General features: G+C 37.0%; 1 protein-coding gene and 2 long non-coding RNA genes across 3 annotated transcripts; all 3 read left to right on the forward strand.

Annotated features, from left to right (window-relative positions):
* Positions 1–4932: 4932 nt before the first annotated feature.
* LOC111608973 lies at positions 4933–6646 on the forward strand. The gene is made up of 3 exons (XR_002752940.1): positions 4933–5281; positions 5386–5503; positions 5784–6646. It is a non-coding gene; the product is annotated as an uncharacterized LOC111608973 (long non-coding RNA).
* A 1254-nt stretch (positions 6647–7900) lies between these two features.
* LOC111608824 (flocculation protein FLO11-like) lies at positions 7901–10458 on the forward strand. Its single transcript, XM_023335048.1, has 3 exons — positions 7901–8540; positions 8627–8729; positions 9040–10458. Exons 1-3 carry the CDS (start codon positions 8474–8476, stop codon positions 10115–10117), a joined length of 1248 nt encoding a protein of 415 aa, XP_023190816.1. The 5' UTR covers positions 7901–8473; the 3' UTR covers positions 10118–10458.
* Positions 10459–13023: 2565 nt separating this feature from the next.
* On the forward strand, positions 13024–14715 carry LOC111608965. The gene is made up of 3 exons (XR_002752930.1): positions 13024–13535; positions 13627–13744; positions 14023–14715. It is a non-coding gene; the product is annotated as an uncharacterized LOC111608965 (long non-coding RNA).
* The last annotated feature ends 754 nt before the right edge of the window (positions 14716–15469 follow it).

Consider the following 15469-nt stretch of genomic DNA (forward strand, 5'->3'; position numbering starts at 1 on the left):
ACAGCTGGTGTGTATGTGTGTGACGTATAGTCTAAAAGAACAGTATTTATGGTAAATTCCACACAAAGATACACTGCTTTGAACCTGACAGTATCTTTACGCTTTACACAGACAGACTTAAATGTTTTCACAGGGATTTTTTTGTGCCAGACCAACACAAAGTAGTGTGTAATAGTCCATGTTTGTTCAACAACAAACTCTAACTGTAATATGAAGGGGCTGCAATTTTTTCTTTTCAAATTAGATAGAGTGCATCTGTCAGCATAAAATTTCATATCTTGCCTCTAATTTTGAATTGGATTTGCGTTCTTACTTTGAATATGCCATTCTAACATATGACCAGGACATTTTTACCCCACCCACACAGCTTGTGGCAGAAAGCAAATTAAATTTCTCATGACTCTTCTTGCCACTCTTCCTTAACCTCCTGAGACCCTGCATCCTCATATGAGGACATTACATTTTTGTAAACACAGATGTAAATAATAACATTGATTGAATGGTCTTATCGTCACACAGATAGACCCAATGTCCTCGTCTGAGGACATTGGGTTTTGAGAAAACCACTTATTGTAGAAAGCTGAAATTTCATTTTTAGGCCAATTGGGTCCTTATGATCCCAAATGACAAGGAGAAATGTATATGCAAAAACAGACCCATTGTCCTCATATGAGGGCATTGGTTTTGACATAGTTCAAGAGCACATAGAAAGCTAAAATTTAATTTCAACTAAAATTAGGTCATACTAATCCCAAATAGTAAGGAGACATAAAAAATGCACATCAAACAAAAGCCCGGGTCTCAGGAGGTTAAAGACCAGATTTCTGGAGTATATGATTGATACATGTCCTGTCAACTCCCAGTTGAGCATCTTTGCAGGTCCTCCAAAGTCAGTTTGGACCTCAAAGCTGCAACCCAGATTATTTGTCTCTGGCTAGATATGCCGGTTTAGGTGGCTGATTTACATTTGTTCAACAATCTTTCCATTTCAGATGACAGATGAAAATTGCTCTGATACGTGTAAAGGTTGGAAACTGCCAGAACCTAATCCTGGTTTCACATTCTTCCTATCTTGATCCCTGATCTGTCTGCTGTGGTCTTCACTCAAGCCTTTGCAAAACAACTCTGCATGAGTTCTGAAGTCAGTCGGTGGCAATGAGTTTTGTTTGGTAACATTAGAATTAAAGGGGCTTAACAAATGTCATACCACACTTTGGTAAACAAAAGGCTATGTTATTTATTCTTTTCCTTCAACATACCACGTACATTGTGTCAACTTTCACTTAAAATCTCGGTAAAACATCAAAATCTGTGGTGAAAATGTTTTATGGGTGCGAGAACTTTTCACGGCATTGTAAAAGTCAGAATGAGACATGGTCATACACACATTTGTACTGGAGAACAACAACAGTGTCTTATGTGTTGGTGCTGAGAGCAGAGAAGAACATCATGCAATAATTCTGGGAAAGGTCGGTGTATTGATCGGTGTGCATGGCTGCACTGCACCCCCCCAACACTTCTCCAGCTCTGACACTGAACCGCTTTGTTCTGCTCTTTGCAAAACCAGACATTCTCCTTGTCACACTGAGACGCCATCGTCATCCGAACTTAAACCCTGACATATACCATGCTCACGTCTGGCCTCTTGGAAAGATTTTGTGAAGACAGATGTCTGATCCAAATAATTTCAAGTAAGGATGAATCAATCACTTTCCAGAATGTTGGACACAGGATAAAATTAAACATTGATTTGGGTGGACATGATCCTTTAACGAGCAGAGTGTGCAGAAATAGTCAGCCAAATATGTTCAACTGATCAGCAGTACTTTAATTACTTCTGACTTTTACAACATGCCTCTCACAATGCATCTCCACTGTATGGTTTGTGTTATTTGTTCAGTACAGTAGAAACCGTTTTACAATATGGTGCCACCTCTCTGCTACAGTTTGACATTAGAAACTATATTCCTATTGTAATGAACTGGCTCAACCACATAGCCACACTGAAGACCAAGCCTAAATTTGACTTAGTGACTCATGTTCAAGTAGAAATGTGTAAAGCGTCATGGTGTTGTGGTTTGAAGCGAAAAGCGAGACTCTATGAAAGGTGATAAGGAGGTGTTCTGTGTCAAAACTAACACATAATGGTTTTCTGTGAAAGTCAGTGTGCGAATCATGCTGTCGAGTCTGCCCTTGCGTGTCTGCTGGGCTTGACAATGTGCGTCTCATTTCCATTTGTGGTTGATGTAGCATGAGGGTATGAGTGTGTATTGATTGTAATTTCCTGCAATGCTGCGTTCCACTCTCTTGGTTTTTAAGGAGACTAATTCCTATCTCCTATGCTGTCAGCCAACCAGCGGCCTTGGCTTCAATCCTTGACAACAGCTAATGAATAAAAGAAGAAGGAATACTCGACCTGGCATTCCTCCTGCAACAAATAGGTTGCCGGAGGGATGCTGACATTTGGTGGATTGCAGTTCCTGTGCATGCTTTAGATGCTCTTCATGTTTTAATGTAGATACCTGTTCAAATATCTTTTGACTTGCATCTTTGGATGTATCTTTATGTGTGCATTTTGGGTGAGAAATTGCCAGGAAAAGATGATGTTGACATGGACTTGACTTGGCCAAAATCAAAAAGTGCAGACCTGTGCACTGATCTGGTGCAATCCCAAGTCAAATGTAGAAGAATCCCTCCTGATCTTTGAACACAACCTCTTTTCAGAGTACGTCCAGACAGCATATACATATTTTCCCATATTTAGCATCCCTCAGTGTATGATAGATGCTAACTAGAAATTATGCTCCATTCCCAAGTGGGGTCCCAAGATATACAGTTGTTACAAAGAATTATGTGCTCTGCCAAACATTCCCTGGTCAGTGCTCTGAACTCACAACGTATGAGGAAAAGGACAACCTAAGATATAGTTGAACTTTTTTGGTTTTAATTGAGGATATACTTAGAACATTGACTTTATAGTGTGCTTCTGGTTTTACAGACGGTTTGCTTGCCCTACCAAAAGTAGTCAAAGTTGCATCAACTGGGAGTTTGTTGTCTTTGGAAAGTGGATTTAAGAGGGATGGTGTGGATATATGGGAATTAAAGAATTCTTACAGATGGAGAGCATCAAGGGGCGTAGATTATAACGAGGGATGAGGTGGGTTATCTGATGAGTAGGTGCAATGAGGATGGAGAGGATGGATTAAAGAGCAGGCCACAAGGAAAAATGAGGCGGATGAGTGGGATGAAAGTGGTTGTAAAAATCAGCAAAGATGGATAAACAGGGTTCAAAAAGATTGATGAGGTTAATGGCTGAGATGACAAGATGTCCAAAATCTTACTGGTTTTAAACAATACACACCTGCACGTCATCAGCCTGAAACATGAAGCAGGTTAGAGCAAACAATATGATCTAAAGTAAAACAGGAAAAAGCCTATTGGTCCAATTTACAAATTTAACTTAATGAGATGTCAAATGTAGTATTGCATATAGAGTATTGCTCAAGATGTGTCCTAAAATAAAATAGTTAAATTTAGTTTGTATCAGTTATAAGTAAGTTTGCCAAATGATTAATGTCAATAGTCTTTCTCCGGAGCCTAAATTAACACATTAACTGCATAAATGTGCAATCTTAGAAGAAAAACATTGCAAAGCGAACTTGTAATGATAAACCTCACTATACAAACCGGTTTCGTTGTGAATAGTATTTATTATGGGGGAACTTTGAGGTAATTCATGACCAACCATAGTTTCAGGTTGACTCAAGTTTTCCTTTCTGATTCACAGAAAGTAGGTTTGCGGTGGGTTTTAACAGAGCAACTGAAGGTCTTTAAAGACCCTCCTCCATGACCCCCCATAATTTCCTTTTTGAGAATTGTTCCCATTTGTGATGGGTAAAATAATAATGTCCAACTTCAGTTTTTACGAATACCCATTGACCATTTGGTTAAAGTGTTTTGGCTTATTTTTATCTAAACATCTTCAGTCTGTCGTTTCCGGCTTGCATGCACATTCACTTTCAATACTACATACATATTCTCTCTACTGTGCCTGCAAATGCTTTTTAACAACTTTCTGTCCTGTCCTTGTGCTCTCCTAAAAATACATCTTCAATTTCTGAAAGGCCATGCACAAATCCAATGATTTCACTTTTTATGAAAGGGAACCATAAAACGTCACAATGCAAGTGATTGTCCACCGTCAGTGCATACTGGTGAGGAGTGAATTCTGCAAGTCAGGCACTTGAAACAATCTATTTGGTTTTCTTGGACTTTTCAAACTTTTTGAAGCAATTTCGCAAGTAAACTGAATTTGATTGCGTTGGATGATAACTAGGATAGGTGTGAATATATTTGTGCTTGGGGTGAATTAACTTCTTTCTTTTTTGTACAGTCCCTTGAGATGACGTAAATAAATTGAATTGAGCTGAAAGGAACTGAAAACTTTTTATGTTGAAATAAAACTTCAGAATATTTCGATATAATTCTGTCAACAACTGAAATCATCAGTCTCAGAAAACTTTGCTCTTCAGTACAATATGCAGAACTATAAAAAAAAAAAGATGAGCTAAAATTACTACTAGAACTAAACATAGCTGGGCCAATTTTACTTTTCTGACAGAATAAAATATGTACACATCTATTTTGTCTAGGTGAGGAAGTCCACTGTGTGAGTTCAGATGAGGCCATCTCTTTGTCTAGTGAAAAGATAAAACAGGATCTTACTGATAATAAGGTATTTTAAAAATAACAGGCTAATATTGAAGTTAAGCAAATAAAAACTAGATTATTTATTAGGCAAAAGAGGAACAAAATATTTCAAAGTGTGGGTTGTGTTTGGTGCAGTGTGGGCAGTACGGTGGTAAATGGACTGATTCACATCTTTGACGTGTGAAAGGTCAACTCGTTGTTTCCTCTACCCACCATGTGGCTGCTGTGACACTCCTCTTTAGTAGCGGGGTAACCGTTTAGGTGGGAGGGAGAGGGGCTTGTAGTACAGTACATAAAGGGCTGAGATCAAAACTCAAAGTTTCAGAAGAGTGAAAGCACGCTGCTTCTTGAAAGCTGAACACCACGTGTCTGCTGCCTGACCAAGACTTGCCGGATTCTTCGCTCTTGTATACATTTCGGTATATGGGGAGATTGTTTATTAGAAACGGTGCTCACTGAAAGGCTTGAGATCGACTCATTTAAGAGCAAAGAGTTATCCTGAAGATGCAGTCCAGCTTGATCTTAACCTCTTTTTTCTGTTTCACAACATGGATAAACTTGGTTCAAGCAAGTAAGTACAAAAAATATCAAAACAGATATTGATTAAGTGGTCTGAATATAGTAATAGTTAAATTATCTGTCTCTCTCTTTCTTTCTTTTTTTGTATGTTTTTAGTCAATGGATCTCCTAATGATTGTCCATGTACTGCGGTCTCCAAAATAAGAATCCATCATTCTAATATTGAGAATTACACCAGTCAGACGGCAGGCATCTGTCTCTATAGTGCAATTGCGTAAGTAGTCTATATTCTTACTGCATCTTGATCAATTACATCTGATATCATTGCAATTTATTATTATTATATAAGGTTTTTCAGAGAATTTAGTTTTTATCTTTGCAATTTGTTTAATGCACTACAGCATTTCATTAGATCTCCCAATTATTAAAAAAATCTAGCAGTAACAATTGTAACAAAAATATTAGAAAATAGTCATATGTAGCCCTGCACTGAAAAAGAAAAACAATAATAAAGCAGAATAATAATAACTTAAACAACTGACAATACATTTCAGGTTTCGTACGGTGAAAGGAAAGACAATTTGCTCCAATCCCAATGATGAATGGGCAAAAAGTGTCATCCGGCAGCTGGAGAAAAGACGGAAGGAAAAAATATCAACACGAGGAAAACCACCACAGTCGACAAGGATGTCGACTGTGGGGAGGTGGGGATCAACCTCAACATCCCCACCATTGTCAGGACCAACGTCAACATCAAGCCCCGCATCATTATTGGGATCCGAACCAACATCAGACCTAACATTAGCACCATCAACCAAAACATCAACCTCCTCAACAGCACCAACCTCAATACCATCATCAACAACTTTAACTTCAGTATCTACCCAGTCAACTCCAAATCCAAGATCAGCATCAACATCATTATCAAACACCGTTGCTGGTACCTCTGGTACCACCTCAGCAAACGATCGTATACCATCAACATCCGTGAAAACAAGAAAAGCACCCAGACGAAGACATCAAAGAACCAAGAAACAACCAAAACGGAGAAATATGAAGAAATGGCAGAGAAAATATACAAGGAAATCAAAGTGACTGCTGTCAGCAAAGATTCTTTTAAGAAATATAACATGCAATACTTAAATATTGTGGCTTTCAGTGCTTTGCAACTCATGAACGCGTACAACAAACTGAGGATGAACAGTGGCTATATTTGCATATTTAATATTTCCTATGTGCATATTTTGTTAGCATTTTTTTCCTTCACAACTATCTAACATCTAAAGATTGTCTTTCAACTCCTCCAGTGTCCTGACCAGCTTGAATATCAAATCGTTAATGTAGCACAACAAAATAATTGTGATTATATTGTACAATTATATCTGTACTACATCCAGGTAAAGATGATTATATTTTTTATGTAATTTTATATGTAAAGCAAAAATAAAATATATATTTTAATTGTTCTAATTTATAAATAGATAATTGAACAAGCACATTGTTGCTGTGAATACATGATCCTAATAATAATTAATTTAATAAGATTTCTTTATTATTTTCTTATGAACACAATCAGTTTAAATAGTAGTTTTGATTTTCCAGATTGTGTCTTGGTGTGTTTGCATGTGCAGAAACAAAACCAGGTCAGATATACAGCTGATAAGAAAGACAGCAGTAAGGTTGTAAATAAATGCCAATGTAAGAAATGCAGATTTTGTGAAGACTAAAGAAGTAAGATGGAGCACAACCTTGAATAACTTTGGTTAGAAAAATGTCTGTAGTATACAAAATTATAACAGCAGTTTAAATAAGTGAATGCCCACGGTCATCCATTTTGTGATCCATGCCATCAATATCATCTCTCCTGTTTTGTTCACAAAAGGACCATGACAACAACAATGTGAGCTCACTTGTTTAATCATAAAAAAGAGAAGATGACCTAATGTATCAATTAGAACCATATTTTTTGTAAGGTACATGCAAATGAACAGACTGTGACAAAGATGTTAAAAAAATTTTAATGGGCCCCGGAAAAATGTTAAAACGGCAGCTTTATGTTTCGGTGTTTACATATGAGACGACAAATGCGATGCTGCATCCTGTGTTTCAGGACACAAAATTTTTCTTATCGTTTCGCAAATTTTGCGCTTTCATCTCCATGTTGACTTAGCTTCAGAAAGGGAGTTTTGTAGGTCATGGTTTTATGTAGAGTGTACTCCAGTTGACAATAAGTATACCAAAAATTGTTCAAGTCAAACAATTTAGCTAAATGACTACACAGCAGGGTCAAGGAGGATGAGTGGAAGGGGCCAAAATGATGGGTGACAACAGAAAAACAAAAAAACTCCAGAGATTCTCACTTTTTATAAAGGGAAAACAAACATAAAAAACTTTTTGTTGGAATAATATTTCATAACATTTGGATATAATTTTGTAAACTGCTTACATCATAAAACACAGTGTAAGAGAACCTTCTATTTTGATGTAGTATAGTTTGCAAAAACCCTGACAAAGAACTGATCGAACAACCCATATCTGGGTCAATTGTATTTTGACTGACAGACTTAAATTACATGAACACATGTACCGGTACTTTATTAACTGAGAAAGTCTACTGTATGAGTTCAGGTGAGCTCTCTTTGCCTGGTGAGAAGGTAGAATGTACATTTTTAGTAAAAGAATGTAAAAGAAAAAGACCTAAAAAAAATGTGACATGGAGTAAATAAAGGCTAGATGGTTTTGTGCATAAGGGAAACAGAATGATTCAAAAAGTGTGTGAATTAAAAATATGAAGCAAATCAAAATTTTCAGAGTGAGTGTGGTGGAAAATTATGATAATTTGTGTGTATAATGTGTGTATATATAGACATGTTTAGGCTCAAATTTAGTGCAGTGTGGGCAGGACGGTGGTAAATGGAATGATTCACATCAAGGTGAACTCGCTGTTTCCTCTCCCCCGCCGTGCGGCTGCTGCAGCAATTCTTTCTGATCGTGGGGGAAACAAAACATTTACGTAGGAGGGAGAGGGGCTTGTCGTATAAGAAGAGCCGACATCAAAACTCAAAGTTTCAGAAGAGTGAAAGCACGCTGCTGCTTGAAAGACGAACACCACGTGTCTGTCGTTTGAACAAGACTTATTGGATTATCTGCCCTTGTATACATTTCGGCGGGGAGATTGTTTACTGATAAACTGAGTCGAAAGACTCGACAGCTACACATTTAAGGGCAAAGATTTATCCTGAGGATGCAGTTCAGCTTGATTTTAACCTCTCTTTTATGTTTCACAACACGGATGAGCATGGTCCGAGCAAGTGAGTACAAAAGATATCTAAAAGTAATTGATTATGTGGTTTGAATATTGATACTTACAATACGTCTCTGTGGTTTACATTTTTAGTCGACTGTCCTTGTACCACGGTCTCCAACAGGAGAGTCCATCTTTCTAAAATTAAGGAATACACCATTCAGGAGGACGGCAACTGTCTCTTTAGTGCAATTGTGTGAGTAGTCTATATTTTTTCACTGTTCTTCACTGTCAGTTACATCTGATCTCATTGCAACAGCTCTGTTCATTTGTGCAAATCACTCCTTTCTCAAATTTTTATTTCTGGTGTGTAGGAGATTTATTTTTACCTTCCTTTGGTTCTTGATGCACTACAGTACTTTTTATTTAATCTCACATTCATTGCAGTAACAAAAAATTTGCAAATCAGGCTAAAAGATCTATTATTATCAGAGTAACCTTGCATTAATCATGAGAAACAATGATACAACTGAATAATAATGATTTTAACTAAAAATCATTTTCAGGTTTCAGACAGTGAGCAGAAAGACCATTTGCTCCAACCCCAAAGATGACTGGGCAAACCGTGTTATTCTGCAGCTGAAGAAAAGACAGAATCAAAAAATATCAAAAGACTCATCATCAGGATCAGAATCACCATCAGCCCCATCATCAGCACAAGGATCAGAACAAACAGAAACACCAGCATTAGCACCAGGATCAGAGCTACCATCTGCACCAGCATTAGTACCATCAATGTCACCAAGATCAGAACAAACAACAGCACCAGCATCAGCACCAGCATTAGTACTGGAATCAGAGCCACCCTCAACACCATCAATAGCACCAGAATCAGAACCACCATCAACACAATCAACGTCACCAAGATCAGAACAAACAATAGCACCAGCATCAGAACCACCATCAGCACAATCAACGTCACCAAGATCAGAACAAACAACAGCACCAGCATCAGCACCAGCATTAGTACTGGAATCAGAGCCACTATCAACACCATCAATAGCACCAGAATCAGAACCACCATCAACACCAGCAACTTCACCAGAATCAGAACCACCATCAACACCAGCAACTTCACCAGAATCAGAACAAACAACAGCACCAAGATCAGCATTAGTACCATCAATGTCATCAATGTCACCAGCATCAAATCCAACATCAGCACCAGCATCAGCACTGGAATCAGAATCACCATCAACACCATCAGCTTCACCAGAATCAGAACCACCATCAACACCAGCAACTTCACCAGCATCAGAACCAGCAACAGTGCCATCAGCACCATCAACAGAACTAGGATCAGAACCACCATCAACACCATCAGCAACACCATCAGGTCCAGCAACATTATCCGGATCAGAACCAACATCAGAACTAACATCAGCATCATCAACCAAAACATCAACCTCTTCAAAAGCACCATCATCAACAACTTTAAACCCAATATCTGCAAAATCCACTCCAAATCCAACATCAGCACCAAACACCACTTCTGGTTCCAGATCAGCACTCCACCATATTCTAGCAACGTCCTCGACAATAAGAAGAGCATCAACACAAAGACATTTAACACTAAGGAAATGACAAAACAAGGAAATGAAGAACTGGCAGAGAAGATGTACATAGAAATCTAAGTGGCTGCTGTCAGCAAAGTTACTTCAAAGACGTGTGGCATGCAATATTTAAATACAGTGGCTTTCAATGCATTGCACCTCATGAACACATAAAGTAAATTCAGAATGAAGAGTTGCAATATATGTGTGTTTGATATTTCTATTTCTTTTCTTGTTTGTAATTTTTATTCCTCATTTATTCAACGCCAAAAGATTGTCTTGTAACTCCTCCTGTGGATCAAAGCTTTAATAGCACAATTAAATAATCTTAAAGTTATACTTGATTTCTCTACTGTGTGCATGTAAAGATGAATGACTATTTATAATTTGTATGTAATGCAAATAAGCTATAAGTATTCTTACTTAAAATTAAAATCATAATTCAACAAATGTGTTTTTGCTGTGAATAAATTTAAAATCTTAATAGGACCTCAGTTCCTCATTATTTGTTAGAATTGCTTATGAACACAATGAGTTTAATTGCTGATTTTTGTGCATCAGATTCTGTGTCAGTGCCCTTGTATAAGCAGGCAGGAAGCCAGCTCAGACATACAGCTGATAAGACAGACAGCAGTACCGGTGTAGTTAAATGCCAACGTCGGAAATGCAGATTGCATGAACAGTTAAGAAATAAGACGGAAAAAAACTTCAAACAGCACTGGTCAGAAAAAAAAAGAAATATTATATGCTAAAACATAATGAAGCTAAAACAGTTAATCCTCACAATCATTATTTTTTTTGGTAACTGCGTTCTTCTAGTTAGTTGTTTTATATTGTCATGTTCATAGAGACCATGACAACAATGTGAGTTCACTGGTTTGATTAGAGGAGAGAGCATGAGCTAGTGCATGGATTAGGACCATAGTTTAAGTGGTAGACAAACCAAGATCAACTGATTATGCATTTACCTCATAAAGAGGCATGTTTAAAAAGTTTAATGCAATGTGGGTTATACAGGAGAATAAGAAGGCATGAATGGAACTAAAATGTAATGTGAAAAGAAACAAAACAGATTAGTTGTATAGAAAGGGCTGATGAAAAAGAGGAAGTGATGGTGAGAGGAAATGAAAAGGAATAAATGTATGGTAGACCTGGACGGTGAGGTTGCTACACATGACAAAATTTCCTCAATGGGTCAGCTAGCCATTCAGACAAACATAAAAATTCAACAAATTTCTTGCAAATATAGAGTAATTACAAAACAGCTAAGCAAAAGTAAAGTAGTACTTTTATTACTTTACAAAAGTAAAGTATTAATGTTAAATTCTACTATTGACAATAGGGCCTGGAAAGCCCATATGTGCTAAATCAAGCCTCTGAGACAATCTGCAGTGATCCCTGTCCCTAAGCTTTTTAACTCTGATGTTACTATGATTTATCTTTAATAAGATAAAATGTTGCTATTTTCCACACATTGTCATCCTGTTTTCACTTTTGCATTGTAAATAATTAGTAATTGTAAGTAATTCAACATATTTCCATTTCTTTCTGGAGGTTTTTATATCTTAGCAGCTGTGCCTTTGATTAAAACAGATAAATTATTCTTTTTTAAAGAGATCAGGTTTTATAATGACAAATCTGAGGAATAAAAAAACGTATCAGCACTCATTTACAAACAAACAAACAAACAAAAAAAAACTATGTAAACGCATTTTACTCTAATCCTCATGTCAGAGATGAGGTGGTTTCTGTTTCCACAAGGAGTTCCTTAAGACGTCTTTAGTCTCTTTCTGGGATTTTCTTGCATTGCACCATAAAGTATTTTCACAAGCACTTTAATTGCAGAAATTAGCACTGCAGGTAATGATGATTTAAAACTTTCTGACTACGCAAACTTTATTAAATGGAGATAAGGAGTTTGTGTAATTCCTCAGATAACTGATCCCAAATGGTTTTTCAAAAGCACCTAACGTGTAATCAACTAAGCCACCCACAACTGCCAGATAAATGCCAACTATTTGAAAATGAAAAACAGATTCTTTAAAGTGGTGCATAGCAGCTAAATTTTTCCGAGATTAAAAAAGTTAATCAGTAGCACATCAATGTGGAATAAAATGCTGATTCATAAGGTTACTTTCCTGATGAGTGTAAAAAAACAAGAAGATGACTGTCTAAAGTGATGATTACGTGTTATCAATATGGAACTGCATCCTACATAACCAATCAATTTTGAAATTAACAAATCTACCATAGCTTTGTAAATAGATCAGTTGTGATAATGGGTAGAAAACCTTTTAGATTTTCTGAGTAAAATTACTCAACACCCCAGAAACTTTCCATAGTATTGACAGGAGGAAATGGCCAAATGTATGTATTTATTTATTGGGTTTTACATTTTTGTCTTGATTGAAGAAGATGACTGCATGGACTGCATGGTTTGTGTTAGGTAAATTGTATATATTATTATCATATATTTGTTGTTTCATGCGCCTTTATAATGTTCTTGTCTTATATGCCTTTATTTGTTTCATCTTAGCATAAAGAAAGTTTCTGTGTTGTTGAATTACTTTGATTCCTTTCTCAGAAGGCCTCTCTGAAGAAGAGCAGAGAAACTGTTTTCAACAGGGTTATCGTTCAGCAGAAAACTCTGCATCCTTGACCTGTTAGTTATAAAACTGTTGACACGAAGACGTACAACTTGCTCTGTGGTATGCTGTGTCTGGAACAGAATAATCTAGTGTGTAGATACCATGTGTTTTGTTAGTGACTAGCATTTGCGTTGCAATTATGTGATTGAAGTGTTTTCCCCACCCCTTTGAGACTCTCTCTGTAACAGGGATCCTAACAGCAATAAAAAGGGAGAACAGACACATATGTTTTCAGAACGGAAGAGATGTGTGACTGAAAACATCTCTGGCTGTTCTCCTCGTGAGTACAAAAGAATCTAACTCTCTTGTTGTCTCTTTCTTGTGTTTGTTTAACCTGTCTCAATAGGTGTTTAAACCTGACATTTTGCATATGATTTATTAAAGTGGACGGGGGTCTTCTCGGTAAGTGTGGTGGAAAATGATGACTCTCTCTGTATTCAGGAGTAGGAATGTTTAGTCTTGTGTTTGTTTCACTCTCACTGGTTGTGTGGTTAATGGACTGATTGTCATCTTTCACTTTTGAGAGGTAAAAAAAAAACCCTCACTATTTCCTCTCCCCGCTCTGTAACCACGGTGACAGACTTCTATGGGGACCGGATAAGGTTGAGGGAGGAGAGAGGGGCTTATAATAACACAGAAGAAGGGCTCAAAAATGAATTTAATGTGATCCTTCGATCTCAGAGTGATCGATACGCTTGATACTTGCCAACTGAAGGCGAGGTTTGACTCTGAAGATGCAATTCAGATTGATTTTAAGTGCTCTTTTTTTTTTTGCTGCATGGATGAACTTGGTCCAAGCAAGTAAGTACAAGGAAATATCAAAATGTCATTGATTGAGTGGTCTGAGTGTGTTAATACTTAAATAATTTGCCTCTGTGTGTTATCTTTGTAGACAGTGAATCTATAAATGACTGTCCATGTGTTTCGGTGTCCAGTATGAATATCCCTCGTACTAAGATTAAGGAATACACCATTCAGAAGGAACCTGTCTGTCCCTTTAATCTAGTTGTGTAAGTAATCTATGCTTTTTCACTCTCTTGAACATCTCAGGTACATCTGATGTCATAGTAACATCTCTCTTCATGTGTCCAAATTAATCATTGTTCAGATATGTATTTATAGTGTTTGTGAAATGGTTTGTTTTTAACCTTTTACACATTTTAGTGAATACAGAATGTTTTATGTGATCTCCCGGTCATCCCAAAAGTTAGAAGATTTCGATATGTATATATGATCAAATAAGGTTAAACTGAATTCCAGTGTCATTTATGCTTACAAACATTTGCAGGTTTCGGACAGTGGGTGGAAGGATAATTTGTGCCGACCCCAACAGCAAGTGGGCAAAGTATATTATCCGGAAGTTGGAGGCAAAGACAACAATTCAACACTTCAGCCAATAACAAAATGTCCAAAACAGTGGGACTACACCATCGGCATCCATGAAGTTGTGGAGAACCATCACAACAGCACACAAACCTGAAAACGATAGCAAATAAAGCAAGGCTAGAGGAGTAATCAAGGAGTAAAACCATGATGTAATCAAAGTGTCTTTTACCAGTCTATTCTATTCTATTTATTTGGATATTTAATATTTTAATGCAGTGCTTTTCAGCCTGTTCAAATCATGAGCCTAACTGAATAATTGGATGATTGGTCCAGGCTCTTGCTACTCAGATGCATATAGTAATTATTTGATAATCAGAAAACACTGAAAACAATGCCACTTCAAATTAAATTCGAAAATAAACAAATAATGTTGAGCACAAAACATTTGTCTCTTCAGTATTTGATATGTTATAAAACCTCTTATTCAATTCCCACTTGGCGTCCAAGTGTTTGGGTTGCAAGTCATTCCTTCAATGATGAAAGAAGCACAATAATCAAAACCATATATGGTAAATCTGCAATATATCCTAATAAAGCTTGGTAGTGCTGATAATGTATTACTGTTAGCTATTAATCTGGTGTGCAAATAAATAATTTATTGAACAAATGTGTGTTTATTCTGTCAGTACAAGACATTACTGCAAAGTGAAATCCATCTGGATATAATAACGGAAAAAAGGTAACAACACAGAGCCTTTCGGGATTAGAACAGTTTGACTGTTATATTAAAAAGACAACATCGTTTTAAAAACCAACACAATTAAAAAGTAGTCAACAAACCACTGTACAACCAAATTTTAATCCAAACAAGTCATCCTATTAGATAGACAGTGATGTTCATACGTAGTGAGCTATGAGGCCAGAGCTTAGGAAAATACAGAGGATTTCCCAAGATTTAACACACAGCAGAAACTAAACCTTAGATGACATGAACAGGACTCATACATGCCTAATTGGATCTTGGTGACTTACAGCCAGGAACACTGTATGGGGGGGGGAATTTAGGACAATTACAAGGGCCAAGTTCCAACATCGGCCGACAGACCCCCATTAATCTTGCAACTCGTGTTGTGAAAATCAGGACGTGAATGGATCACGTCCTGATGCTCAGCTCACTGTGTCGCTCATGTACTATGAAATGGTTCCTACTTTAAGACAAGAATGACAGTGATTATCATGCTGCCTAGAAAAATAATAAAATCATGAGATATTGCGAAAATTCAATATTATGAGATCCCGTGCCTCTAGTTCCACCAGGGATCCAACGGTAGCTTGTTATTTTAGATTTGGTCAAACGTTAGTCTTAGAAAGTAAAATTTATTCTGTCCTGCAAGCCTTTTGCTATGCAA

The sequence above is a fragment of the Xiphophorus maculatus genome, chromosome 6 (assembly GCF_002775205.1).
Source record: "Xiphophorus maculatus strain JP 163 A chromosome 6, X_maculatus-5.0-male, whole genome shotgun sequence".
NCBI classification, from domain to species: Eukaryota; Metazoa; Chordata; class Actinopteri; order Cyprinodontiformes; family Poeciliidae; genus Xiphophorus; species Xiphophorus maculatus.